This window comes from Bubalus kerabau, chromosome 10 (assembly GCF_029407905.1).
Source record: "Bubalus kerabau isolate K-KA32 ecotype Philippines breed swamp buffalo chromosome 10, PCC_UOA_SB_1v2, whole genome shotgun sequence".
NCBI lineage: Eukaryota > Metazoa > Chordata > Mammalia > Artiodactyla > Bovidae > Bubalus > Bubalus kerabau.
Genome location: NC_073633.1, coordinates 43240499 through 43266957, shown reverse-complemented (window position 1 = coordinate 43266957; position 26459 = coordinate 43240499). Strand labels below are relative to the sequence as shown.

Genomic DNA, 26459 nt, shown 5'->3' with positions numbered 1-26459 from the left:
GGACCCTGGTGGGCTATGGTCCACGGAGTTCCAAAGAGTTAGACGTGACAGTGATTAAATCCGAGAGGTAAATGGCAACCCACTCCAGTATTCTTGCCTGGAGAATCCTGTGGACAGAGAAGCCTGGTGGGCTGCTGTCCATGGGGTCACACAGAGTAGGACATGACTGAAGCCACTTAGCATGCATGCATGCACACAGTCTTTTTATATTATTTGTCTCTATTTTCTGCCTTGTAGTATTTTCTATATTGTATATTTTCTGGCTTTTCTGTCATGCTTTAAAAAGCCTTCTCCATCCCAATACTATAAAATGTATTTACTTTTTACTTTCTTAAAGCAGTTAACACCTCAATTCTTTACTTTTATATACTATTTGAGATAAAGATCTAATTTAATCTTTTCCCAAATAGTTAACTACTACTCATTCTTTCCAGAGCGTTCAGTTCAGTTCAGTCGCTCAGTCGTGTCCGACTCTTTGCGACTCCATGAATCGCAGCACGCCAGGCCTCCCAGTCTATCACCAACTCCCGGAGTTCACTCAGACTCACATCCATCGAGTCAGTGATGCCATCCAGCCATCTCATCCTCTGTTTGTCCCCTTCTCCTCCTGCCCCCAATCACTCCCAGCATCAGAGTCTTTTCCAGTGAGTCAACTCTTCCCATGAGGTGGCCAAAGTACTGGAGTTTCAGCTTTAACATCAGTCCTTCCAAAGAAATTCCAGTGCTGATCTCCTTCAGAATGGACTGGTTAGATCTCCTTGCAGTCCAAGGGACTCTCAAGAGTCTTCTCCAACACCACAGTTCAAAAGCATCAATTCTTCGGCGCTCAGCTTTCTTCACAGTCCAACTCTCACATCCATACATGACCACTGGAAAAACCATAGCCTTGACTAGACGGACCTTTGTTGGCAAAGTAATGTCTCTGCTTTTGAATATGCTATGTAGGTTGGTCATAACTTTCCTTCCCAGGAGTAAGCGTCTTTTAATTTCATGGCTGCAATCACCATCTGCAGTGATTTTGGAGCCCAAAAAAATAAAGTCTGACACTGTTTCCACTCTTTCCCCATCTATTTCCCATGAAGTGATGGGACCAGGTGCCATGATCTTCATTTTCTGAATGTTGAGCTTTAAGACAACTTTTTCACTCTCCTCTTTCACTTTCATCAAGAGGCTTTTTAGTTCCTCTTCACTTTCTGCCATAAGGGTGGTGTCGTCTGCATATCTGAGGTTATTGATATTTCTCCCAGCAATCTTCATTCCAGCTTGTGCTTCTTCCAGCTCAGGGTTTCTCATGATGTACTCTGCATAGAAGTTAAATAAGCAGGGTGACAATATACAGCCTTGATGTACTCCTTTTCCTATTGGAACCAGTCTGTTGTTCCATGTCCAGTTCTAACTGTTGCTTCCTGACCTGCATATAGGTTTCTCAAGCGTTAGGAGCTTTATTTTTTCCTTTTGTTAAAAAATACATTTTAAAATTACTTAATTTGTCAACAATTTAGTACACTACAGAAGACTCGTCTGTTTCTCAGAATCGTTGATGGTTTGCTCTGTTCCCTTTCAACACTGTTTCTTTTTCATTTAAAATATAGCTACTTAGAAGGCAATGGCAACCCACTCCAGTACTCTTGCCTGGAAAATCCCATGGACTGAGGAGCCCGGTAGGCTGCAGTCCATGGGGTCGCTACGAGTCAGGACACGACTGAGTGACTTCACTTTCACTTTTCACTTTCATGTATTGGAGAAGTAAACGGCAGCCCATTCCAATGTTCTTGCCTGGAGAATCCCAGGGACGGGGGAGCCTGGTGGGCTTCCGTCTATGGGGTCGCACAGAGTCGGACACGACTGAAGCGACTTAGTAGCAGCAGCAGCAAAATGTAGCTAAGCGCCAAAACATGGTTTGCGACAATTTCATTGCTTTCCCCTCCCATTTATCTTTACTGTATCACATAGAGCTACTCTGTTCTTTTTAAGAGCTACGTGATGTTCCATAATGCGGACATATCACGTTTATTTCGTCTTTCCTCTACCGATGAATGACTACGTTTCCAATTTTTCGTTATTTCTTCCATCTCTCCCAAGAACTGCTGGGGTACAAGCTTTCTTGCGCGCATGTGCAAGTGCCCACAGGTTACATTCCTAAACAGAGCTTAACTTTTGAGTGTTGTTGTTTGTTTGTTTGTTTGTTTTTCATTTTTGAGGGCTCTGGAGAACCAGTGCACGTATTTCGGGAAGCAAAACACGCCCACAACAACCCAACCAGGAAGAGACCCATGGCGGGTTCTCACTTAGCTTCTACAGTTTTTGTTTTTTTTTTTTCCTTTCATAACGTTGAATTTGCTTTTTACCTTGTAGATGCAACAGTTCCCAGCATCGAAACCAGCAATACACTCATTCACTTAGCCACCAAGCCCCGTAACTAAGAAAACAAGGGAAGCCTCTAGCCGCATAAGCCGTGACGCCTGCTTCCGGGAAGCGGACCGGAAGTCGCTCTTTGATTCTGCGTCAAACCCAACTTCAGGGGCCGTCGTAAAAGTGTCGCCCCTTGTCTCTGGGACCGGCCACAGGTTTCCACTCGCCTTTGGCAAGGGGTCTGGAACTGCGGGCGTCAGTTTCCCTCAAGATGGCGGACGAGGAGGCTGGGGACACAGAGAGGATGGAAATCAGCACGGAGTTGCCGCAGACCCCTCAGCAACTGGCGTCTGTAAGTCCCTGAAGGCCAGTTCCTTTTGTAACCTCCCCCCCCCCCCCACCCCCGCCCCAGTCCCTTCTTACCGCGCTCACGAGGATGTGGGGCTTCACCCTTTATGGTAGCTACGGGAATGGGGAGTCGTATGGATTGATCTGGATGGAAGTCACAGAATAAAAAGTTAGTCATCACTCAACTTCCTGCCGGGCAGGTCTCTGGAATATAATGACTTTGTAATTTATTAGCTTTGACAAGTTCAAGCATGTCTCTCTCCTGACGTGGAAAGAAATAGTAATGTTATTAGATGATCTGGTATGGGGGTTTTGGAGGACGAGCCATTTTCCGATAGACGCAGTGTGAACCCCTCCTGACGATAGGAGTCCAGGACGCAGCACCTAGTATTGTATTGCATAGCTGCCTGGGTGGGGCCTGATAGTGGCAGGGAATGCTCCCACTGTCAACTCATGTCAAGATACGGTGGGTAGCACATCGTTGTATCTTTAGAACCCAGGCCCAGTCCTCAGTGGAGAAACCCGTCTTCTGCCTTTGTTTTTTAAGGTGAAAAAGAGATGTTCAGACATTTCAGGTCAGAGCGATGCCATTAATTAATATCGGCTTCTACACTTTTCCCTTATCTTTTGTGAGGGTGCGGGGGCGGGCGGGGGGACGAGAAGGCAGAGATAGTAAATTTGAGTCAATACTCTGACTACAGGGAGAAAGCTGACTAAGGAGGATAAGAGGTAGGGGGCAACACTTGGGAATGTTCTGGATGTCCCCAGGCACCTAGTGGGGAGATAACATAGAAAATACTCAAATATTGGTCACTGCTTGATGTTGAGTTTTATTGATTGGCCTTTGTGTGGGATGTGCACTTCTTTCTGATGTGTCTTTGGTTTGCAGTTTTAATAAAAGCACTTTTTAAAGTGTTTTACCCCTGCAGACACTTGAGTTTTGTTTTATGAGAGAACAGAGTGAGCTCCAGAAATAAGAGTCCACTTCAGGGACGGAAGAGACTGGCTGGAAGATAAAAATCAGGTGGGGAAGAAGTTGGAATAAGGGTTTGGCCATCAGCTAGGGCAGTGCTTGCAACCATCCTCTAACCCAAGTAGCAGTTCAACCTCATTTCACCCTGTTAAAGGAGGAAGCATATGTTTGGGATGATAAGAAATGAGAAGATAGGGAAACTTTAGAAGCAGCTGAAACATCTGATCATAATGTAAACCTGTACATTTTACATCTTTAAAGGAGTGGAGAAACTGTGCTGTGGTCAGAAGTGTTACTGTAGTTTTGTGTTGCTAAAGATGACAAGCATTTATTTAAAGCTTTGATATGTTAATTCCTTGCAGGTGATGCAATAAAACCTCATCAGTCTAGACTGGATTTACTTAGAACAGTAGATAATGGTACAGAAGTCCAGCTGGAATTATATTGCAGACTCATCAAGATACATTAGATTTCTTTGGGCAAGACTTTGAGTTTTGCAAGATCGTAGGTAGATGACCGGAGAAGGCAATGGCACCCCCACTCCAGTACTCTTGCCTGGAAAATCCTGGTGAGCTGCAGTTCATGGGGTCGCTAAGAGTCGGACACGACTGAGCGACTTCGCCTTCACTTTTCACTTTCATGCATTGGAGAAGGAAATGGCAACCCACTCCAGTGTTCTTGCCTGGAGAATCCCAGGGACGGGGGAGCCTGGTGGGCTGCCGTCTATGGTGTCACACAGAGTCGGACACTACTGAAGCGACTTAGCAGCAGCAGCAGCAGGTAGATGACAAGAGAAATGTAGTAGCCTCAGGTTATTCACACTCTAGAGACACTGGTAAGTGCTCAAACTTTAGTACAAGAGAGGGTGAATGAAGACCTGTGACTGGTAAGCCTCTGGATTACTTTTTTGGCTTGGATCTGTCTGCCTACTCTAGGACTCCAGACATCTTCCTACTTTCCTGTTCTTTTTAAAAATATCATCTTCAATTTTATCCTGACTGTGGAGTAAGATACAAGCTTTCCAGTTTACTTATTCTTTTTCATTAAGCAAAACAGGCACAGAGATTCTTTAATATTTAAATAATTTGAATTTAAATCACCATTGGGAGGCAGGGGAAAACAAAAATAATAAATATGGAACAGTTACAGAGGTTTAAGAAATCATACCAATTCCATTAGAGTCTTGTCCCTGTGTATTATTATATCTATTTTACTTATATCAAGCTTCCTTCTTAGAAAGTTTGTTTTTTGTTATATTGCTATCAACAGGCATGAAGTTTCTCAAATTTCTGACGTCATATAACATGCAATTAGAATGTTCAGTTCAGTTCAGTCACTCAGTCATGTCCAACTCTGCAACCCCATGGACTGTAGCCCGCCAGACCTCCCTGTCCATCACCAGCTCCCGGAGTTTACCCAGACTCATGTCCATTGAGTTGGTGATGCCATACAACCATCTCATCCTCTGTTGTCCCCTTCTCCTCCTGACCTCAGTCTATCCCAGCATCAGGGTCTTTTCAAATGAGTCAGCTCTTCACATCAGGTGGCCAAAGTATTGGGAGTTTCAACTTCAACATCAGTCCTTCCAGTGAACACCCAGGACTGATCTCCTTTAGGATGGACTGGTTGGATCTCCTTGCAATGTAAGGGACTCTCAAGAGTCTTCTCCAACACCACACTTCAAAAGCATCAATTCTTCAGCACTCAGCTTTCTTTACAGCCCAATTCTAATATCCGTACATGACTACTGGAAAAACTATAGGCTTGACTAGACGGACCTTTATTGGCAAAGTAATGTCTCTGTTTTTTAATATGCTGTCTAGGTTGGTCATAACTTTCCTTCTAAGGAGTAAGTGTCTTTTAGTTTCATGGCTGCAATCACCATCTGCAGTGATTTTTGGAGCCCCAAAAAAATAAAGTCTGACACTTTTTCCACTGTTTCCCCATCTATTTGCCATGAAGTGATAGGACCAGATGCCATGATCTTACTTATCTGAATGTTGAGCTTTAAGCCAACTTTTTCACTTTCTTTCACTTTCATCAAGAGGCTTTTTAGTTCCTCTTCACTTTCTGCCATAAGGGTGGTGTCATCTGCATCTCTGAGGCTATTGATATTTCTCCCAGCAATCTTGATTCCAGCTTGTGCTTCCTCCAGCCCAGCGTTTCTCATGATGTATTCTGCATGTAAGTTAAATAAGCAGGGTGACAGTATACAGCCTTGATGTACTCCTTTCCCAATTTGGAACCAGTCTGTTGTTCCATGTCCAGTTCTAACTGTTGCTTCCTGACCTGCATACAGGTTTCTCAAGGTGCAGGTCAGGTGGTCTGGTATTCCCATCTCTTTCAGAATTTTCCACGGTTTATTGTGATTCACACAGTCAAAGGCTTTGGCATAGTCAATAAAGCAGAAATAGATGTTTTTCTGGAACTCTCTTTTTCAATGATCCAGCGCATGTTGGCAATTTGATCTCTGGTTCCTCTGCTTTTTCTAAAGCCAGCTTGAACATCTGGAAGTTCACGGTTCACGTATTGCTGAAGCCTGGCTTGGAGAATTTTGAGCATTACTTTACTAGCGTGTGAGATGAGTGCAATTGTGTGGTAGTTTGAGCATTCTTTGGCATTGCCTTTCTTTGGGATTGGAATGAAAACTGACCTTTTCCAGTCCTGTGGCCACTGCTGAGTTTTCCAAATTTGCTGGCATATTGAGGGCAGCACTTTCACAGCATCATCTTTCAGGATTTGAAATAGCTGAACTGGAATTCCATCACCTCCACTAGCTTTGTTTGTAGTGATGCTTCCTGAGGCCTACTTGACTTCCCATTCCAGGATGTCTGGCTCTAAGTGAGTGATCACACCGTCATGATTATCTGGATCGTGAGGATCTTTTTTGTACAGTTCTTGTGTGTATTCTTGCCACCTCTTAATATCTTCTGCTTCTGTTAGGTCCATACCATTTCTGTCCTTTATCGAGCCCATCTTTGCATGAAATGTTCCCTTGGTATCTCTAGTTTTCTTGAAGAGATCTCTAGTCTTTCCCATTCTGTTGTTTTCCTCTATTTCTTTGCACTGATCGCTGAGGAAGGCTTCCTTATCTCTCCTTGCTATTTTTTGGAACTCTGCATTCAGATGCTTATATCTTTCCTTTTTTCCTTTGCTTTTCACCTCTCTTCTTTTCACAGCTATTTATAAGGCCTCCCCAGACAGCCATTTTGGTTTTTTGCATTTCTTTTCCATGGGAATATTCTTGATCCCTGTCTCCTGTACAGTGTCACGAACCTCAGTCCATAGTTCATCAGGCACTCTATCAGGTCTAGTCCCTTGAGTCTATTTCTCACTTCCACTGTATAATCATAAGGGATTTGATTTAGTTCATACCTGAATGGTCTAGTGGTTTTCCCTACTTTGTTCAATTTAAGTCTGAATTTAGCAATAAGGAGTTCATGATCTGAGCCACAGTCAGCTCCTGGTCTTGTTTGTGCTGACTGTATAGAGCTTCTCCATCTTTGGCTGATTTTGGTGTTGACCATCTGGTGATGTCTATGTGTAGAGTCTTCTCTTGTGTTGTTGGAAGAGGATGTTTGCTATGACCAGTGCGTTATCTTGACAAAACTCTATTAGCCTTTGCCCTGCTTCATTTCGTATTCTAAGGCCAAATTTGCCTGTTACCCCAGGTGTTTCTTGATCCCCTACACACGTTCCCCTCATGTGTGTAGGGGATCTTTAAAAGATAACATAGTCTTTTGTTGATATTTGACACTAAAATGTTGAGAGAAGAAGGAGTGAGAAGTTATATACCATTTTCAGTGTGGGGACATTTTTCCTTAGACATTTGTATCTATTGTTTTAGGCCAGAGCACAGCTTTCTGTAGTAAGAACACAGAGTAAGAAGACAAAGATAAAAACCAAAGTCTATGGAGTCCAGACTTAAGCCCTTTCCCACCAGATCATAGCAGGGCCTAGTGCCTGTTGCTTTTTTTCCATAAGCGTCTCCTAATTTCTGTTGTAGACAGCTAGGGAAAATTCTGATTTTCAGTACCAAATTCTGTAGAGTCATAAATGAAATTCTAAAACTACAAGTCAAGAGTGACAGCTTCAGTCCTTCTAGTAACTTACTATAGATGAGCTGGTGCTTGAGAGTGACTGCTTATGTTTAATAACAGACATTGTCCTGCAAATAAAGAGGTTTTTATTCTCAGCAGTGCATAGAGAGTCTGTCTGGCTAGATGTGTGTATAAATCAGTGACACAGGATAAACCAGTGTAGTATCTGCCCATCCTTTCTTTATGTGTACTGGCTTTGAGGGTTACCTTAGATTTCTCTGAAGGCGTTAATCATATGTTGGACTCTGTGAAACAGTTTTCTCTAAGCTTTTAACTCAGATGGCTTAAAACAGACTATTAAGGCCTCTTTAGTCCCAAATGATTCCTATGAACTCCTATGTGTTCTTCCAAGATAATGTGATTTACATACCTCCTATTGAAGAACCAATAGTTATTTGGTGAGTCTGTTATTTAAAACCATTTGGTATAGTCCTTTTTTTTTTTTTTTTTTTTAATGTTACACTCTGTAGTAAGCTCACTGCTTATGGAAATACAGTGTACTGAATAAATGCTGCTGAAAGGCTCAGAAGAGTTATTGTGCTTCTCTAAGTGCCTACTTGCTATTCAGGAATGACATAGGCCCTGTCCAGAATGGAGTTTGCTGTTCATCATTAAATATAATTCTCCTTCAAATAATTTACTTAATGCTGTTCTTCAGAATGAAGTCTCTGACTTATTTGGAGGAGTAGGGCTATAACCACTTAATGTGTCTTTATGGACTGCCTTTTACAAATCCTTTGAACTTTTGGTATAGTTGGATAAGCTAGAAATGACTTTAGACACAGGAGGGAAAATCTGTTAATTTATCCATGTGTGTTTTTATATACACATACTCTGAGAAAGAATTTTAGTTTATTTGAAAATATTAATTCAACACAGTAGAAAGAGAATATGAGATATGTACCCCATAGTGTAGGAAACCAGATTTCATTCATCCAGAGACTTTAAGGAGAGCTTTGAAAATTGGAGCATGAACCTATGGTCAGAGAAAAAAGGGAAGAGAATGGCTTAGGAGGGATGGGATGCTTTCAAAGACTGAATTCTGACAGCATGCATATATGTAAATTATTTCAACAGGGAAGAAGAGAGAGGGGCCTTATTTGTCACACTTACTGTACATTTGATTCTGGCTAATGGCTTAGTGGTAAAGAATCCTCTTGCCAATGCAGGAGACCTGGGTTTGATCCCTGGATCAGGAAGATCCTCTGGAAAAGGAAATGGCAATCCACTCCAGTATTCTTGTCTGGGAAATCCCATGGACAGAGGAGCCTGGTGGGCTACAGTCCATGGGCTCACAAGAGAATTGGACATGAGTTAGCAACTCAACAACAACAAAAAAACAACAATTTTATCAATGCCTTGAAGACATAGTAGACATACCATATTTACAAACAATATAAGGCTTAACAGATATAATAATATTATAGGACACACACACATACAAAATCTCCTTAGGCTAGATATTGCATTAAAACTAACAAGGTGAGATTTAATTGCCATGAAAATAAAGCCTTATGTCTAGGACTGCGTATTTGTGTGTAGGACTAAATCTCATGTATGTGACTGGTTTGAGGGTTTTAGTTTTTTGCAAACTTACTAAGTCATAACATGATATGACTGCCAAAACAAAGAAAGCAAGCAAAAAAAAGAAACCTCTTTAAGCAGCTGAGTGTCCAGGATAAGGGAAATACAGAAGCATATTTTACATGTTCTGTGAAAGAGTAATCAACATGGAGTGTGGTCTGGATACCACGTCTTTATGGATGGCTAAATTTCATTTCTAGGAATGAGCAAGTTTTCTTTGGTTTCTACATTACTGTTTTTAGCCCTGGAATAAAGAGACTAATGGGAGTTAATATTTATTATCTTCGTTTCTTTGATAGGTTGTTGGGTGAAAGAGTAGAGTAATTTGTATTGGATTATTTCAGGCAGCATAACTTAAAAGTTACAGGAAGGTAGATTTTGGTTTAATTTGGGCTGTAAGAATGGAAACTAGCTGAGAGGAAGTCTTCAGACAGGCTTAGGGAGCTGATTATCAGATATAGACAATTTCCGTATGGGATAAGTGAGTGAACTAGGGTTTTTGTTGTTTGCTTGTTTTTAAACTTCATAAATCTTTCAGATAGTATTACAAAAAATTTTAGTGTAACCAAAAATTTTCTTGGTTCCTAGAGGTGTTCCAGTTACAAATCCAGTACTTGCTATGAACAATTCTGCAAGCTCCAGATTTTGTTATGCCTTTAAATCAGGGGGATTAGGAACAGAATTACAGGCCCTCTGAATACTGTTGATGTCCATCAGTTATCTCAGGAAGCGTAAGTTGTGATTTGAACAAAAGGGAACTAGTATACTTAAAGTAAGTTCCGTTTTCAGACTGATGTTCCCAAATAGGCATCCCAGTCCCTGGGTCAGAGTTGAAAGAATATCTTTAATCTCCATGGGGACAAGGAAAATATTTGGAATGTTTGAGAATTTAAGTGTGTGAGAACTTGTTTTCACAGAACAGTCAATTAGGAAAGTCTTTCCTTATCTAAATATTGAAAAAAAATGTTTTTTCCCCTGAATATGAACATTTAAAATTCTTAATCATGTCTCAAATTGGAGAAACTACTAAAAGCAACCAACCAAAGAACAAAATCAAACCTACTTCAGTCACCAGTAATTCTGAACATGTCACTCAGGAAAGTACATCCTGAATAGTTTTTCTTATCAAGGAAAAAAAGAAAGAAACCTTAGCTGAAAAAAGGTTTTCATAGTTGTGGCAGTCATTTAGGAGAGAATTTTTTGTGAAACAGTATAATTGTACTTTATCTTCTGTAAAAATTTTGTAAACAGTTTTGGAAGGTTTAATGTTACTTGCTTTGTTCTCTCTGGTAAGAAGTCCATAACTTTCAGCAATGACTGAGAACTTGTACTTGAGATAGGCTTGTGGGGATACAAGGATTTGGAAGGAAAGTACCTTCCTTCAGAGAGCTAACAGTCTGGTTGAAGGGGCTTGATGTCCGCATTTAAAAGTAACAATGTTATCTAGCCGGAGAAGGCAATGGCACCCCACTCCAGTACTCTTGCCTGGAAAATCCCATGGACGGAGGAGCCTGGTAAGCTGCAGTCCATGGGTTCACTGAGTCAGACACGACTGAGCGACTTCACTTTCGCTTTTCACTTTCATGCGTTGGAGAAGGAAATGGCAACCCACTCCAGTGTTCTTGCCTGGAGAATCCCGGGGACGGGGGAGCTTGGTGGGCTGCTGTCTATGGAGTCGCACAGAGTTGGACATGACCGACGTGACTTCACAAACAAAAACAAAAAAAATGTTATCTAGCAAAGATGTAGGTTCTGAATGTGTACCTCCTTTAGTTAGTGCTGTATTGGACATATGGGAGAGAGAAATTTCCTTAGGTTGGTTAGTGAAGTATTCATGGAGGTGAGTTTAGAGCTAAATAGACTTTAAGGAAGAGGTGAGGTAGAAGGATAGAGAGCTAGTGGTAAAGTCAGTGGAGAAGGTGTTGAAGGCATCAACACCCAGAGATTCTATCCAAATCAGCCAGTTCTATAAAGATAGCATTTTACAATGTTAGTTCCTCAGACTGAGATGTGTAATGACAGAAATAAAATTTAAGAACATTTAGTGGTATCCATGAATGTTAGGCATTTGTTAGCTAAAGAGGCTTTATTTAGAGGGAAATTTTAAAAAGAAGGCAAAGTTTTTTTTTGTTTGTTTTACTATTAAAGTGAAATTGATCAAGTCTTATGGGTAAATTTAAATGAATTATGTATTTATATTTGATTAAGTAGAATGAGCACTGAACTCTGAGAGTCAGAATACCTAAGTTCTGTTCCTGACCCTGATAATTAGTATTCAGTCTTGGACAAGCCAGTTTACTTGTTCCTTATAACTCAGTTTTAAATGAAGTAATTGAACCAGAATAGATCCCTGAGGTTTTGGTGATTCTCAAGCTTCTCATGTTCTTAAAAACATTCTTGAAAACTAGATTAGAAACTAGTTCTGTGCCTTCCATAATTAGATAGGACAGAAAAAGGTTTTTGGTGTATAGTACTGAATATATAGAGAATTTTTTTAAAAATGCTCTCTGAAGAAAAGAATTTCAGGTACGACATAGAATGTTAAATCTTCTAGTTATAGTTATTGTCAGGTATGCAAACATGAGTTGTTTGTTTGTCAGTGCCCTATAAAAATTGAAGTTAGAATATTGGAAGGTATAGTTGGTTTTTTAAAAAAAGGTTTTAGTAAAATATTTTTAATTTTATAATTAAAAAATTGCTCCCAAAATATGGAATCGCTATAAAGATATTATTGTTATTAGGTAAGCAAACATACAAATAAATTCCATGAAAATATGCTAAAATCCCACTGCTCACTACTGTTAACATTTTGGTATATATTCCTACTAAATTTTCCCCATTTTAATATATATAGTATATAACCAAATGAGATTTTATACATGCTACTTTGTAACCTACTTTAATGTACTGTATATCTTTACTGCCTTTCCACTAGGTGGAAATAGACATCTTCAATATCATCTCTCTTTTTCAAACTTCTTATTTTGAACTCATTTTAGACTTTAAGAAAACTTACAAAAATAGCACAGGCAGTTCCATTATATCCCTAACCCCTGTATCCCCTAATGTTAGCATCTCACATAAAATAGTACAGTTATTAGGGTTGCTGCTGCTGCTGCTGCGTCACTTCAGTTGTGTCCGACTCTGTGTGACCCCAGAGACGGCAGCCCACCAGTCTCCCCTGTCCCTGGGATTCTCCAGGCAAGAACACTGGAGTGGGTTGCCATTTCCTTCTCCAGTTATTAGGGTTAGGAAGTTAATATTTCTACAAACTAAACAACAGTCCTTATTCAAATTTTACCAGTTTTCCTACTAATGTCCTTCTTTTGTTCCCAGATCCTATCAAGGTTCCCACCTTACCTCCCACCTGTTTCATCCAGTATGTAACAGTCTGTCCCAGTATGTAACAGTCTGTCCCAGTTTCTCCATAGTCTCCTTTCAGTTTTTAACAGTGTCTTGATTTTTCCTTATTTTTAATGACCTCAGCAAGAGCTCAAGAATATGGAGCAGTTACTTTGTACAATGTTCCCAGTTTGGGTAGGATATTCTCTTATGTTTGGAAGGAGGGTATATGTTTTTGGCAAGAATAACATAAAAATGGTACCATATCCTCAGTATATCATTAAGGGATTCTTGATATCAGTATTTCTTATTACTGGTGATATTTATCTTAATCACTGTTAAGTTGGTATCTGCAAGTTTCCTCTATAGTTACTACCTTTTCCCTTTGTTCTTAATAAGCATCTTAAAGGGAGACATTTTGAGACTTTTTTGCATCATTTTAATGGATGTATCTGGAGAAGGCAATGGCACCCCACTCCAGTACTCCTGCCTGGAAAATCCCATGGATGGAGGAGCCTGGTAGGCTGCACTCCATGGGGTTGCTGAAGGTCAGACACGACTGAGCAACTTCACTTTCACTTTTCACTTGCATACATTGGAGAAGGAAATGGCAACCCACTCGTGTTCTTGCCTGGAGAATCCCAGGGACAGGGGAGACTGGTGGGCTGCTGTATATGGGGTCACACAGAGTCGGACACAACTGAAGTGACTTAGCAGCAGCAATGGATGTATCTCCTATGGTTGTTTTAGAGTTTTTTTTCCTCCCCTCTTGATTGCATTATTGACACTTGTCAAACAAGGTCAAACAGTGTAACATTGTTTACAGTGAAAAGTGAAAATTCTGAGACCTTTCCCTCAGTTCTTTTCCCCTCAGTTCTCCATATAACCACTGTTAACAATTTGATGTTTCTCTTTCTAGAGACTTATTCTGTGTTTAGGAAACAATGATACATGTATCTATACGGTTGTATACATATATCTCTACATTGATGTACATGTTGAATTAGGAAACTCAAATGTATAGAAATGTATAAATATCATTTAGAGGTTTGTTTTTCCTTTTACAAAAATGAAATTATATTATTTTAAACTTGCTTTTTTCAGTCTACAGTATTTTATGACCTTCTGATTGCATATAGTACTATGGATGTACCCTTTAATGATAAACATTTAGGTGGCCTTGTTTTTTCACAGTTACAAGTCAAATAGTGGACACAATGGAATATATATATATATTTTTTTACAGTTTTGCCTAGAAAATCCCATGGGCGGAGGAGCCTGGTAGGCTGCAGTCATGGGGTCGCTAGAGTCGGACACGACTGAGCGACTTCACTTTCACTTTTCACTTTCATGCATTGGAGAAGGAAATGGCAACCCACTCCAGTGTTCTTGCCTGGAGAATCCCAGGGATGGGAAGCCTGGTGGGCTGCCGTCTATGGGGTCGCACAGAGTCGGACACGACTGAAGTGACTTAGCAGCAGCAGCAGCAGGTCTGATTAAATGATAGATTCCACCATTTCTTTAAACTATTCCCTTATTGATGGACATTCAGATTTTTTTCCTGTTATGAATAACTTTGTACATGAAATGTATAGATAGAAAAAACTTTAAAATGATTTTTGATAGATAATACATATGTAAAAAAAATTAAATAGTAAAAATGTTTATACAGTGAAAAATAAATAGAGGCCTGTTTTTGCTGTTAACAATGTATTTTGAACCCTTTCAAAGATTGTCTACTCTCATGTAAGCATACACTGATATATCTCCTTCTCTTCATGTCTTTCTTTATAAATGGTAGCGTACAGTTTTCACTGTTTTGTACTGTTTGCTTTTTATTTAACCGTATAGCTTGAAGAATATTTTATATTAGTACATTTAAACCTGTGCTCCCTCTCTTTTTTATAATGGCTGCATTGAATTTATGTGCCATGATTTATTCAGCTTTTGTTATGGGACATTTAAGTTGTTTCTAGCCTTTTACTATTATAATAATCCTGCAAATAAAATACTTGTATATATTTCTTTTTACATATTTGAGATTATCTGAGGAACAGATTCCTCGAAGTGGGAATTTCTGAGTCAAAGTTTATATAAATTAAAAATTTTAATAATTATTAAAATTGTCCTTCTGAGAGGACAGGCTAATTTAATTTCTACAATAAGACCTAATTTTAATATAATATGTTTTATATAAAGTTTTATAGAGTTGAACTTATGGAGGCATATTGAGCTTCAGGAGAGCAAACTCAGCCTTATATATAATCAAATATCTAGAACATTCCTTAGTTACTTATGATGGAACTTTATGTAAATTTTTTTTAAAAAATTTTTTTATTGGAGTATAGTTGATTTATAATGTGTTAGTTTCAGGTATACACAAAGTGAATCAGTTTTATATGTGTATATATATATATATATACACATAGGTGTATATACACACACACACGCACATATATCCACTCTTTCTTTAGATTCTTTTCCCATATAGGCCATTACAGAGTATTGAGTAGAGTTCCCTGTGCTATACAGTAGGTTCTTATTTGTTACCTATTTTATGTGTATATACATATGTGTATATATATATACATATGTATATATACGCACACACACACACACGCACATATATCCACTCTTTCTTTAGATTCTTTTCCCATGTAGGCCATTACAGAGTACTGAGTAGAATTCCCTGTGCTATACAGTAGGTTCTTATTTGTTACCTATTTTATGTGTATATACATATGTGTATATATATATACATATGTATATATACGCACACACACACATGCACATATATCCACTCTTTCTTTAGATTCTTTTCCCATATAGGCCATTACAGAGTACTGAGTAAAATTCCCTGTGCTATACAGTAGGTTCTTATTTGTTACCTATTTTATGTATATAATACTGTGCATATGTCATTTGCAGTCTCTCGATTTATGCCTTTCCCCTGTTAATGATTAATTCTAATTGTATGTCAGCTTATAAAACTCCTTAGACAAGTTTTATGAGTTTATCATAGTTGGATAGATTTCTGATTCCTTTTCTTTGTCCTGAAAATTGTTTTTTACACTTCAAAGGGGCACCTGTTATTTAAGATATAGTGAACAAGTGTGTGTTCACCGTGTCAGAACTCTTAATGATTTTATAATGTTATCTAGCCTTTGTTTTTAAAGACTGAAGAGTCCTAGTTTTCCATCCCTATTATTTTTTCTAGGATTTTTTCATTTCCCTTGATAGTTTTCACTTCAGTAACACTACCCAATGGCCTGAAGAGTCAGTCTTACTTCTTTGGATCAGGGTATTCCTGTGCTAAAAGGGCCGGGACTTTAGCTATGTAGATAGCTGTGGGTGGGTGCTCTATCCTCTGTTGGCAAGTTGGGTTAGTATATGATAAATATACTTCATAGTTGCCTCCTATTTCTGTGTAATTTCATAGAAGCGGTAGCTCAATTTAAGAAGTAGGGATGTGTTCATTTTAATATATATCTGTTCTAAAATTTATCTTTCACAGTTTGATTGTATGAAAATTTGAAAAATGCACAGTAAGTAGCAGAACTGGATACCAGTTACTCATGTTTATTTTGAGGAACAGAAAGTTTTAATTTTGATTAATTCTGTTTTATCCATTTTTTTTCATGGTTAGCGTTTTTTGTGCCCTGTCCAAGAAATCTTTGCCCTCCCAGAGGGTGTCAAAGAGTTTTCTTCTATGTTTTTGTCAAGAAATTTTACAGTTTTAGTTATTACCTTTAAATCTGTGATCCATTTCAAATTAATTTTTGTGTATGGTATGAAGTATAGGTTGAAGTTAATTTTTTTCCATTAGGATATCTAATTATTCCTACACCAATTTTTGAAAATTGCTGTCTTTTTTGAACTATGTTGGTTCCTTTTTTGTTGTTGTTGTTGTTGTTGGTTCCTTTTTTAAAAAATGAATTGACACTCCACTCCAGTATTCTTGGGCTTCCCTTGTGGGTCAGCTGGTAAAGAATCCGCCTGCAGCATGGGAGACCTGGGTTTTATCCCTGGGTTGGGAATGTCCCCTGGAGAAGGGAAAGGCTACCCACTCCAGTATTCTGGCCTGGAGAATTCCATGGACTATGGGGTTGCGAAGAGTCAGACACACTGAGCAACTTTCACCTTCACTTTACATACATATGTGGATTCATTTTTAAACTGTCTTAGTTCCATCGATAAAAGTATATATATATATACACACCAGTGCTAATTCCACACTATTAGTATACCTTTATAGTAAGTCCTAAAATCAGATACTGTTAAGTCTCTTTCTAAGTCCTTTACATTTCCTTTTTCTTTTTTGGGGGGACTACCATGCACAGCTTGTAGGATTTTAGTTCCTCAACAAGGGATTGAACCTGGATCATGACAGTGAAAGTGCCAAGGTCTAACCACTAGACTGTGAGGGAATTCCCTCCATATTCGTTTTAGAATCAACTTGTTAATTTCTACAAGAAAGCTTGCTGGGATTGTGTAGAATTTGTAGTTCAGTTAGGATGTATAAACCTTTTAAAAATATTGAATCTTGTAAACAATGAACATGATGCAACTCTTCATTTTTTAAGATACTTTATAAATTTCTCTCAATAATGTTTTAAAGTGTTCAATATAAACTAATTGCCAAGTATTTTTTTGATGCTACTGTAAATACTATTTTAAAATTTCATTTTCCAATTATTTGTTGCTAGTATATAGAAATACAGTTGATTTTTATGTATTGATCTTACATCTGATGAGCTTGCTTAGTTCGCTTACTATTCTTACTTGTTTTTTTTTTTTTTGCTACACTGGGTATTTGTTGCTGGGCACAGGCTTTCTCTAGTTGCGGCAACGGGGGCTACTCTTCTTGCAGTTTGTGGGCTTCTCATTGTGGTGGCTTCTCTTGTTGTGGAGCATGGGCTCAGTATTTGGGTGCACAGGCTTAGTTGCCCCACAGCATGTGGAATCTTCCCTCGAACCTGTGTCCCCTCCATTGGCAGGTAGATTCTTAACCTCTGTACCACCACAGAAGTCTGTGTGTGTGTGTCTGTTTTAATAGTTGTATATGTTATTCTATTTTTGGCTGTGCTGGATATTTGTTGCCACACGGGCTTTTCTCTAGTTGTGGAGAGAGGGTGGTACCCTCTAGTTGTAGTGTGCCAGCGTCTCATTGTGGTGGCTTCTTTTGTGGTTCCTCAGCTCTAGGGCACGGGCTCAGTTGCTCCGCAGCATGTGGGATCTTCCCAGATCGGGGATCAAACCCATGTCTCCTGCACTGGCAGGCGGATTCTTTACCACTGAGCCACCAGGGAAACTTGTGTGTGTTTTTTAATTGATTTCTCAGAATTTTTTTGTGAAGAGTAATCATATTGTATGTGAATAGAGACAGTTTTATTTCTTCCTTTCCAATCACCATGCCTTTTATTTATTTTTCTTGTTTTATTTCACTAGCTATGACCTCTAGTACTATAGTGAATAGAAGAGAACAGATATCTTTGCCTCATCCTTGATCTTTGGGAGAGAAGTATTTAGTGTATTATTGCAGATATTTGTCTCAATCTGTGGTTCTCTTCATCTTTCAAACCATATTATTTTTTATTCACTATGAAAATTTCCATAAATAACTTTTTATTGTACAGTTCTGTGAGTTTTGAGAGTTGCCAACAGTTGTGTAACCATCACCATAATACAGATGCTACAGAACTGTTCCATTGCCCTCAAAATTTATGTTGCTGCTACTTTGTTGTCAGCCTCTTGCAACCACTGTGCTATCCTCTATCTCTAGTAGTTTTGCCTTTTCTGGAATGTTATATGAATGGAATTATATAGTACATAGCCTTAAAAAATTTTTTTTTAATTTAGAATATTGTTGTTTAGCCTCTCTAAGTCATGTCCAGTTCTTTGCAACCCCTTTGACTGCAGCACTCCAGGCCTCCCCGTCCCTCACTATCTTCCAAAGTTTGTCCAAGGTCATGTCCACTGAATCAGTGATGCCATCCAACCATATCATTCTTGGCCACCCTCTTCTCCTTTTGCCTTCAATCTTTCCCAGCATCAGTCTTTTCCAGTGAGTTGGCTCTTCACCAAAGTGTTAGCGCTTCACCTTCAACATCAGTCCTTTCAATAACTATTCAGGGTTGATTTCCTTTAAGATTGACTGGTTTGATCTTGCTGTCCAAGGGACTCTTCAAGAGTCTTCTTTAACACCACAGTTTGAAAGCATCATTTCTTTGGTACCCATCCTTCCTTATGGTCCAGCTCTGACATTCATACAAGACTACTGGAAAAACCACAGCTTTGACTGCTGCTGCTGCTAAGTCACTTCAGTTGTGTCCGACTCTGTGCTACCCCATAGACGGAAGCCCACCAGGCTCCCCCGTCCCTGGGATTCTCCAGGCAAGAACACTGGAGTGGGTTGCCATTTCCTTCTCCAATGCGTGAAAGTGAAAAGTGAAAAGTGAAGTTGCTCAATCGTGTCCAACTCTTAGCGACCCCATGGACTGCAGCCTACCAGGCTCCTCCGTCCATGGGATTTTCCAGGCAAAGAGTACTGGAGTGGGGTACCATTGCCTTCTCCACAGCTTTGACTATATGGACCTTTATCAGCAAATATGAAACTAGTATAAATGCCTTATATGGTTGTTATGTAAATATAAAACAAACATGAAAACTAATAAAACCAGAAAGCCAACCCATTTCAAATGAACAGAATTAATTTAATTCAGTTCAGTTCAGTCACTCAGTCGTGTCCGACTCTTTGCAACTCCATGGACTGCAGCACACCAGGGCTCCCTGTCCATCACCAACTCCCAGAGTCTATTCAAACTCAGGTCCATTGAGTCAGTGATGCCATCCAACCATCTCATCCATCCTCTGTCGTTCCTTTCTCCTCCTGCCTTCAGTCTTTCCCAGCATCAGGTTCTTATTCAGATGTGTCAGTTCTTCGCATCAGGTGGCCAAAGTATTGGAGTTTCAGCTTCAGCATCAGTCCTTCCAATGAATATTCAGGACTGATTTCCTTTAGCATGGACTGGTTGAATCTCCTTGCAGTCCAAGGGACTCTCAAGAGTCTTCTCCAACACCACAGTTCAAAAGCATTAATTCTTCGGTGCTCAGCTTTCTTTATAGTTCAACTCTCACATCCATACATGACTACTGGAAAAACCATAGCTTTGTTTAGACAGACCTTTGTTGGTAAAGTAATGTCTCTGCTTTTTAATATACTGTCTAGGTTGGTCATAACTTTCCTTCCAAGGAGCAAGCATCTTTTAATTTCATGACTGCAGTCACCATCTGCAGTGATTTTGGAGCCCCCAAAAATAGTCTGCCATTGTTTCCACTGTTAACCCATCTATTTGCCATGAAGTGATGGGACCGGATGCCATGATCTTAGTTTTCTGAATGTTGAGCTTTAAGCCAACTTTTTCACTCTCCTCTTTCACTTTCATCAAGAGGCTCTTTAGTTCTTCTTCACTTTCTGCCATAAGGGTGGTGTCATCTGCATATCTGAGGCTATTGATGTTTCTCCCTTTATTCCAGCTTGTGCTTCATCTAGTCTAGCATTGCTCATGATGTACTCTGCATATAAGTTAAATAAGCAGGGTGACAATATACAGCCTTGATGTACTCCATTCCCAACTTGGAACCAGTCTCTTGTTCCCTGTCCCATTCTAACTGTTGATTCTTGACCTGCATACAGATTTCTCAGGAGGCAGGTCAGGTGGTCTGGTATTCCCATCTCTTGAAGAATTTTCCACAGTTTATTGTGATCCACACAGTCAAAGGCTTTGGCATAGTCAGTAAAGCAGAAGTAGATGTTTTTCTGGAACTCTTGCTTTTTCGATGAACCAGAGGATGTTGGCAAATTGATCTCTGGTTCCTCTGCCTTTTCTAAATCCATCTTGAACATCTGGAAGTTCACGGTTCATGTACTGTTGAAGCCTGGCTTGGAGAATTTTGAGCATTACTTTGCTGACATGTGTGATGAGTACAATTGTGCAGTAGTTTGAGCATTCTTTGGCATTGCCTTTCTTTAAGATTGGAATGAAAACTGACCTTTTCCAGTCCTGTGGCCAGTGCTGAGTTTTCCAAATTTGCTGGCATATTAAGTTCAGCACTTTCACAGCATCATCTTGTAGGATTTGGAATAGCTCAGCTGGAATTCCATCACCTCCACTAGCTTTGTTCGTAGTGGCCCTCTTGACTTCACATTCCAGGATGTCTGTCTCTAGGTGAGTGATCACACATGATCTGGGTTGTGAAGATCTTTTTTGTACAGTTCTCCTGTGTATTCTTGCCACCTCTTCTTCTGCTTCTGTTAGGTCCATACCATTTCTGTCCTTTATTGTGCCCATCTTTGCATGAAATGTTCCCTTGGTATCTCAAATTTTCTTGAGGAGATCTCTAGTCTTTCCCAGTCTACTGTTTTCCTCTATTTCTTTGCATTGATCACTGAGAAAGGCTTTCTTATCTCTCTTTGCTATTCTTTGGAACTATGCATTCAAATGGGTTTGTCTTTCGTTTTCTCCTTTGCCTTTCGCTTCTCTTTTCATAGCTATTTGTAAGGCCTCATCAAACAACCATTTTGCTTTTTGCATTTCTTTTTCTTGGGGATGGTCTTGATCACTGCCTCCTGTACAATGTCACAACCTCCATCCATAGTTCTTCAGGTACTCCTCTATCAGATCTAATCCCTCGAATCTGTTTGTCACTCCACTGTATAATCGTAAGGGATTTGATTTAGGTCATACCTGAATGGTCTATTGGTTTTCCCTACTTTCTTCAATTTAAGTCTGAATTTGGCAATAAGGAGTTTATGATCTGAGCCACAGTCAGCTCCCAGTCTTGTTTTTGCTGACTTTATAGAGCTTCTCCATCTTTGGCTGCAAAGAATATAAACAGTATGATTTTGGTGTTGACCATCTGGTGATGTCCATTAACTGTGACTCAATTGCCAGTGTTGGTTTGAGAGTAGAGAGTTCTCTTTTTCCTGCCTGTATTTAAAGACTGCTGTTACTTAATAGCATTAAAAATGTTGGGCTGGCTGGGTGGTTTGAGGTAATTGCCTCACATTTAAAACCAAATTGCCAATGAGTAATCCATGAATGTCTTTTAACAGGGCATTTCTGGGTACTTGGAATGCTCTCTTGCTTGATTGAAGACAAAGGTGGCGTTATTGGAATCTGCATATAGTATCTGTTAAAACCACTTATAATAGGAGTCAGGAATTTGGCCCAGAGATGGACTTTGCTCAGTTCACATATATGCTGTCAATATGAACAAGGTCCCAACTACTAAGAGGCAGTAGTACATAATCTTTTTGAGTTTGACTTTTGATTTTGCATGTGTTGATCATTCAGTCCTTTTATTGCTGAGCAGTAAAGGAGTATGCTGAATATTCTGTGGTTTGGATGTACAAACTGTTTATAATTCGCCAGTTGAAGGACAACTCAGTCATTTCTAGTTTGGGGCAATTATGAATAAAGTTGCTATAACTTTCAAGTATAAGTGTTTTGTGAACATAAGTTTTTATTTCTTGGTTAGATAACTAGGAGTTTGATTGCTGGGTCATATGGTAAGTATATATTTAACTTTGTGAGAAACTGCTGAACTCCTTTGTAAAGTATGTGTATAACATTTTGAGTCCCTTTCCTTTCTAAGTTTTCTGCATTTGTGTTGATACTTGGTATTGCCAAATTTTTATTTTATTTTTTTACCTACACTCTGATAGGTTTTATAGGGATATCTCACTGCCATTTTAATTTGCATTTCTCTAATGATTTAATGATGTTGAGCATGTTTTCCTGTGCAAATAAGCATGGCAAAAAGCCACCTATTAACAGTTTCTTTTGAAAAGCAGAAGGTTTTTTGGGTTTTTTTTGCTGATGTTCATTTATCTTTTCTTTTTGTTTTATGGTGAGTGCTTTTTGTGTTCTCAAACTCTGGCACTCATTCATTTTGATCTCTCATTAAATGCTATGGTTCCTTTAAATAATTAAACTATTAGTAAATCCTAAGAGTTCTCATCACAAGGAAAAAATCATTTTTCCCCATTCATTTAATTTTATATCTTTGTGAGATGATGGATATTCACTGAAACTATTGGGGTAATCATTTCATGATGTATGTAAGTCAGATAATTATGTTGTACACCTTAAACTCATTAAGTGCTGTACGTCAATTACCTCTCAATAAAACTGGAAGAGAAAAACAAAATAATTAAACTACTGGTATGAGGAATACTTTATCGCTATAGCCTCTGAATCACCTTCACACACCAGGAGTTGGCCACTTCAGCAGGGAAGAGTAATTCTCATCTGCTATAGCTGCACTTCTTTTTTCTATATGTGGACAACCACTTATTTCCAAGTCCTTCTTTTAAAAAAAAAAAAATCACCCACTTTCCTTTTGTATTTGCTACTGTTCGGTCGCTCGGTCCTGTCCATCTCTTCGCGACCCCATGGACTGCAGCATGCCAGGCTTCCCTGTCCTTCACTGTCTTCTGGAGTTCGCTCAGTCTTATGTCCATTGAATCGATGATGCCATCCAACCATTTCATCCTCTGTAGCCCCCTTCTTATCTTGCCCTCAATCTTTCCCAGCATCAGGGTCTTTTCCAATGAGTCGGCTCCTCACATCAGGTGGCCAAAGTATCAGAGCCTCAGCATCAGTCTTTCTAATGAATATTCAGGGTTGATTTCCTTTAGGATTGACTGGTTTAATCTCCTTGCTGTCCAGGGGACTCTCAAGAGTCTTCTCCAGCACTACAGCTCCTTTTGTATTGGTGAAGAGTAAAATAGGAGTATACTGTAAATCACTTTCTCTGAAACTACAGAATTATGCCATTATCTGTGCCATTACTTGTGCTCCTAGATCTTTAAGAAGGAACTTGTAAGAAAGTTTAATTTTTGTTTTGTTTTTCAGTGCTGGGATCAGCAGATTGATTTTTATACTATTTTCTTGAACTATTTGGCACACGTGGTGCCTGACATTTATTTTGCTGAAATGGACCCAGATTTGGAAAAGCAGGAGGAGAGCATACAGAGGTCAATATTCACTCCCCTGGAATGGTACTTATTTGGAGAAGATCCAGATATTTGCTTAGAGAAACTGAAGCACAGTGGAGCATTTCAACTTTGTGGGAAGGTTTTCAAAAGTGGAGAGACAACATATTCTTGTAGGTAAGATTTAGAAATGTACAGGATTGGTTGTAATTACAGCTTAATATTCTGTGCCTACTTTATGATGTACCTTTCTTGGTGTATTGCTAGTTGTATTTAATTCTTCTTAATTAACTTCCTTTTATTATGCATTTATGTTTGTTTTTGCTAGTACAGCTTATTTTTGAATATATGACTTACACAATTCTCTCACTTTTCTTCTTGTTCTCTGAAAGTATGTAAGTGATTGATTTTTGCCTTGTTTGTAATGTAGTCCATACACCCTTATCTGAAACTCTTGGTGCCACATGTATTTCAGAATTCTGAATACTTCCCCAGTAGAGTTGGGGCAGGATCCTATAATCAAACACAGCATTTCTATAAGAAATCTATGACTATTCACAGCAAGTGGTATAAATAAAGTCTGTAGTCCCTTGTCATTTCAGGTTGTTTTTTTTGCCACCAAGTGACATTTGGTATCAAAGAACCTGTTGGAGCATTTGTAACTTAATTGGATAGAAGAGGTCAGTGGTAGGGAAACTGGAAACAACTTTAGGTTTTTTGCCTTTTGTGAAAGGACTTAAGCAGCATGGTACACAGAGAACTTTTTTATTCTCTTCTCTTGCCTGAAACTTTTTAACTTTTAGGTCTTAATTGGACTTTTAGGGTTTTTTTTTTTCCTTTTATTAGAAGTTGTTTAGGTTAGGAATGTGAATTTTCAGATTTTATAAATACAGAGAATTACTTTTTGCTTCACTGTAATTCTAGATTTGACTGATTTGTGTATAGTAGCTCAGCTGGTAAAGAATCGCCTGCAATGTGGGAGACCTGGGGTCGATCCTTGGGTTGGGAAGATCCCCTGGAAGATGGCATGGCAACCCCCTCCAGTATTCTTGCCTGGAGAATCCCCATGGACAGGGGAGCCTAGCAGTCCATGGGGTCACAAAGAGTCAGACAATGACTGAGTGACTAAGCACACACAGCAGTTGTTTAGAACATACTACATTTCTTTATTCTCTTATTTTCTTAGGGAAAATTCAACTTTTGTATTTTGTATACCATTTTACTATATAGCAGTTTCATTTTTCTTGTTAAGTACTTTTAGCTGAAGCCCGGTCGGTTCCAACTAAAGCATAGTAGAAGACATTTGTAGACCTCATTTCTCCAAAAGGGTCCCGGAGGCATTTTTAATTGTCACACTAGGGGGATGGTACTGACATCTAGTGGATAGAGGCCGGGTTGCTGCTTAACCATCCTATGGTACACAGGATAGTCTCCTGTATCACCAGCAAATAATTATTCCGTTTAAAGTGTCAGTACTGCTGAGATTTGGAAATCCTGCTGTGAATAGGTTAGTAGATCATATATATTTTAGAAACTGTTATTAGTCAGTCTTTACTTATTAGCATTTAAAAGTTCAGTTTTAACATTGCCCAATTCTATCGCTTCAACTTTTCTAAATAAATATTTTTAAAATTAATTTTGCACTTTGCACTTGTTTATATTATTGTCAATGTTTCTCTGAAAGTATTAAATAAAATTTTACATTTTAAAAGTTTTTATTAAGGAAAAAATTAAGAAAGATTGAATTTAATTTATTCAATAAATATTCATTGAATATTTATCATGGCATGCTGCGATTTATGGGGTCGCAAAGAGTCGGACACGACTGAGCAACTGAACTGAACTGAACTGAGGCACTGCTCTACAAGCTTGGGAAATATTATACAAAATAAATTAAAATCCTTTCCCTTATGTTGCTTACATTCTAAGGAATTTTGTCTTTAACCAAGCCTCATTTACCAGTGAACAATCAGTGCCTGTAAAATACATTTGTAACTGTAATAGGCTAAGATGATGCAGAGAGTGAAGAAAAACTGATCAATTTTTCAGAAAACTAATTTTGGCATATATGCTGCCAAATCACGCACCAGAAACTAATTTTGAAGTGGAATTTAATAGTTTGAAACCAGGTGAAAGCTCAAAATAATGAGAATAATTTAGGAAACAAAACCAAACATCCAAACATATACATTAAAATATGGCCAGAAAGAGGCCAACAGTATTTGGAATTCAATTTTTAAAGTATTTTCATAAACAGTTTGTGTATCATATAGGAAATTGATTCATTGTTATACTTTGAGCATCAATGGGAGTCATCTAAATTTTGGCACCTGATTTTTAATGTTTTTCAGGGACTGTGCAATTGATCCAACATGTGTACTCTGTATGGACTGCTTCCAGAATAGTGTTCATAAAAATCATCGTTACAAGGTATGGAAATAGATGCATAAAATCTCTTGATTGGCAGGAGACTGATGGCCAGCTAGTCCAAATTCCTGATGAGTACTTGAGTTCCTGCTATAACACATCTGATATGTGAACCTTTAGCTCTGGTTAAACATATGTGGTGGAGCATCTGCTACCTCAAGAGACAGCCCCTTACAATTTTTTTTTTAAGTACATCTCTTTTATACAAAAGATTGTATAAAGCATATTAACAGCTTAAAGAATAACTATAAAGTGAACACCTTTCTAACCACTCCTTAGGTCAAGAAATGAGACATTGCTAGTTCTCAGGGGCCTCCTTCTGGATCACCATCCT

General features: G+C 38.8%; 1 protein-coding gene across 5 annotated transcripts in view; it reads left to right on the top strand.

The window, feature by feature from the left end:
* Positions 1–2484: 2484 nt before the first annotated feature.
* UBR1 (ubiquitin protein ligase E3 component n-recognin 1) overlaps positions 2485–26459 on the top strand; it is a 152697-nt gene continuing 128722 nt past the window's right edge. For 4 of the 5 annotated variants that reach the window (XM_055537521.1, XM_055537524.1, XM_055537522.1 and 1 more), the window contains exons 1-3: positions 2485–2704; positions 23619–23875; positions 26050–26128. In XM_055537521.1, coding sequence (XP_055393496.1) covers positions 2624–2704; positions 23619–23875; positions 26050–26128 — 417 coding nt within the window. In that variant the 5' untranslated portion in view covers positions 2485–2623. The remainder of the gene's footprint in view (positions 2705–23618; positions 23876–26049; positions 26129–26459) is intronic. The other variant, XM_055537523.1, reaches the window with a different exon arrangement.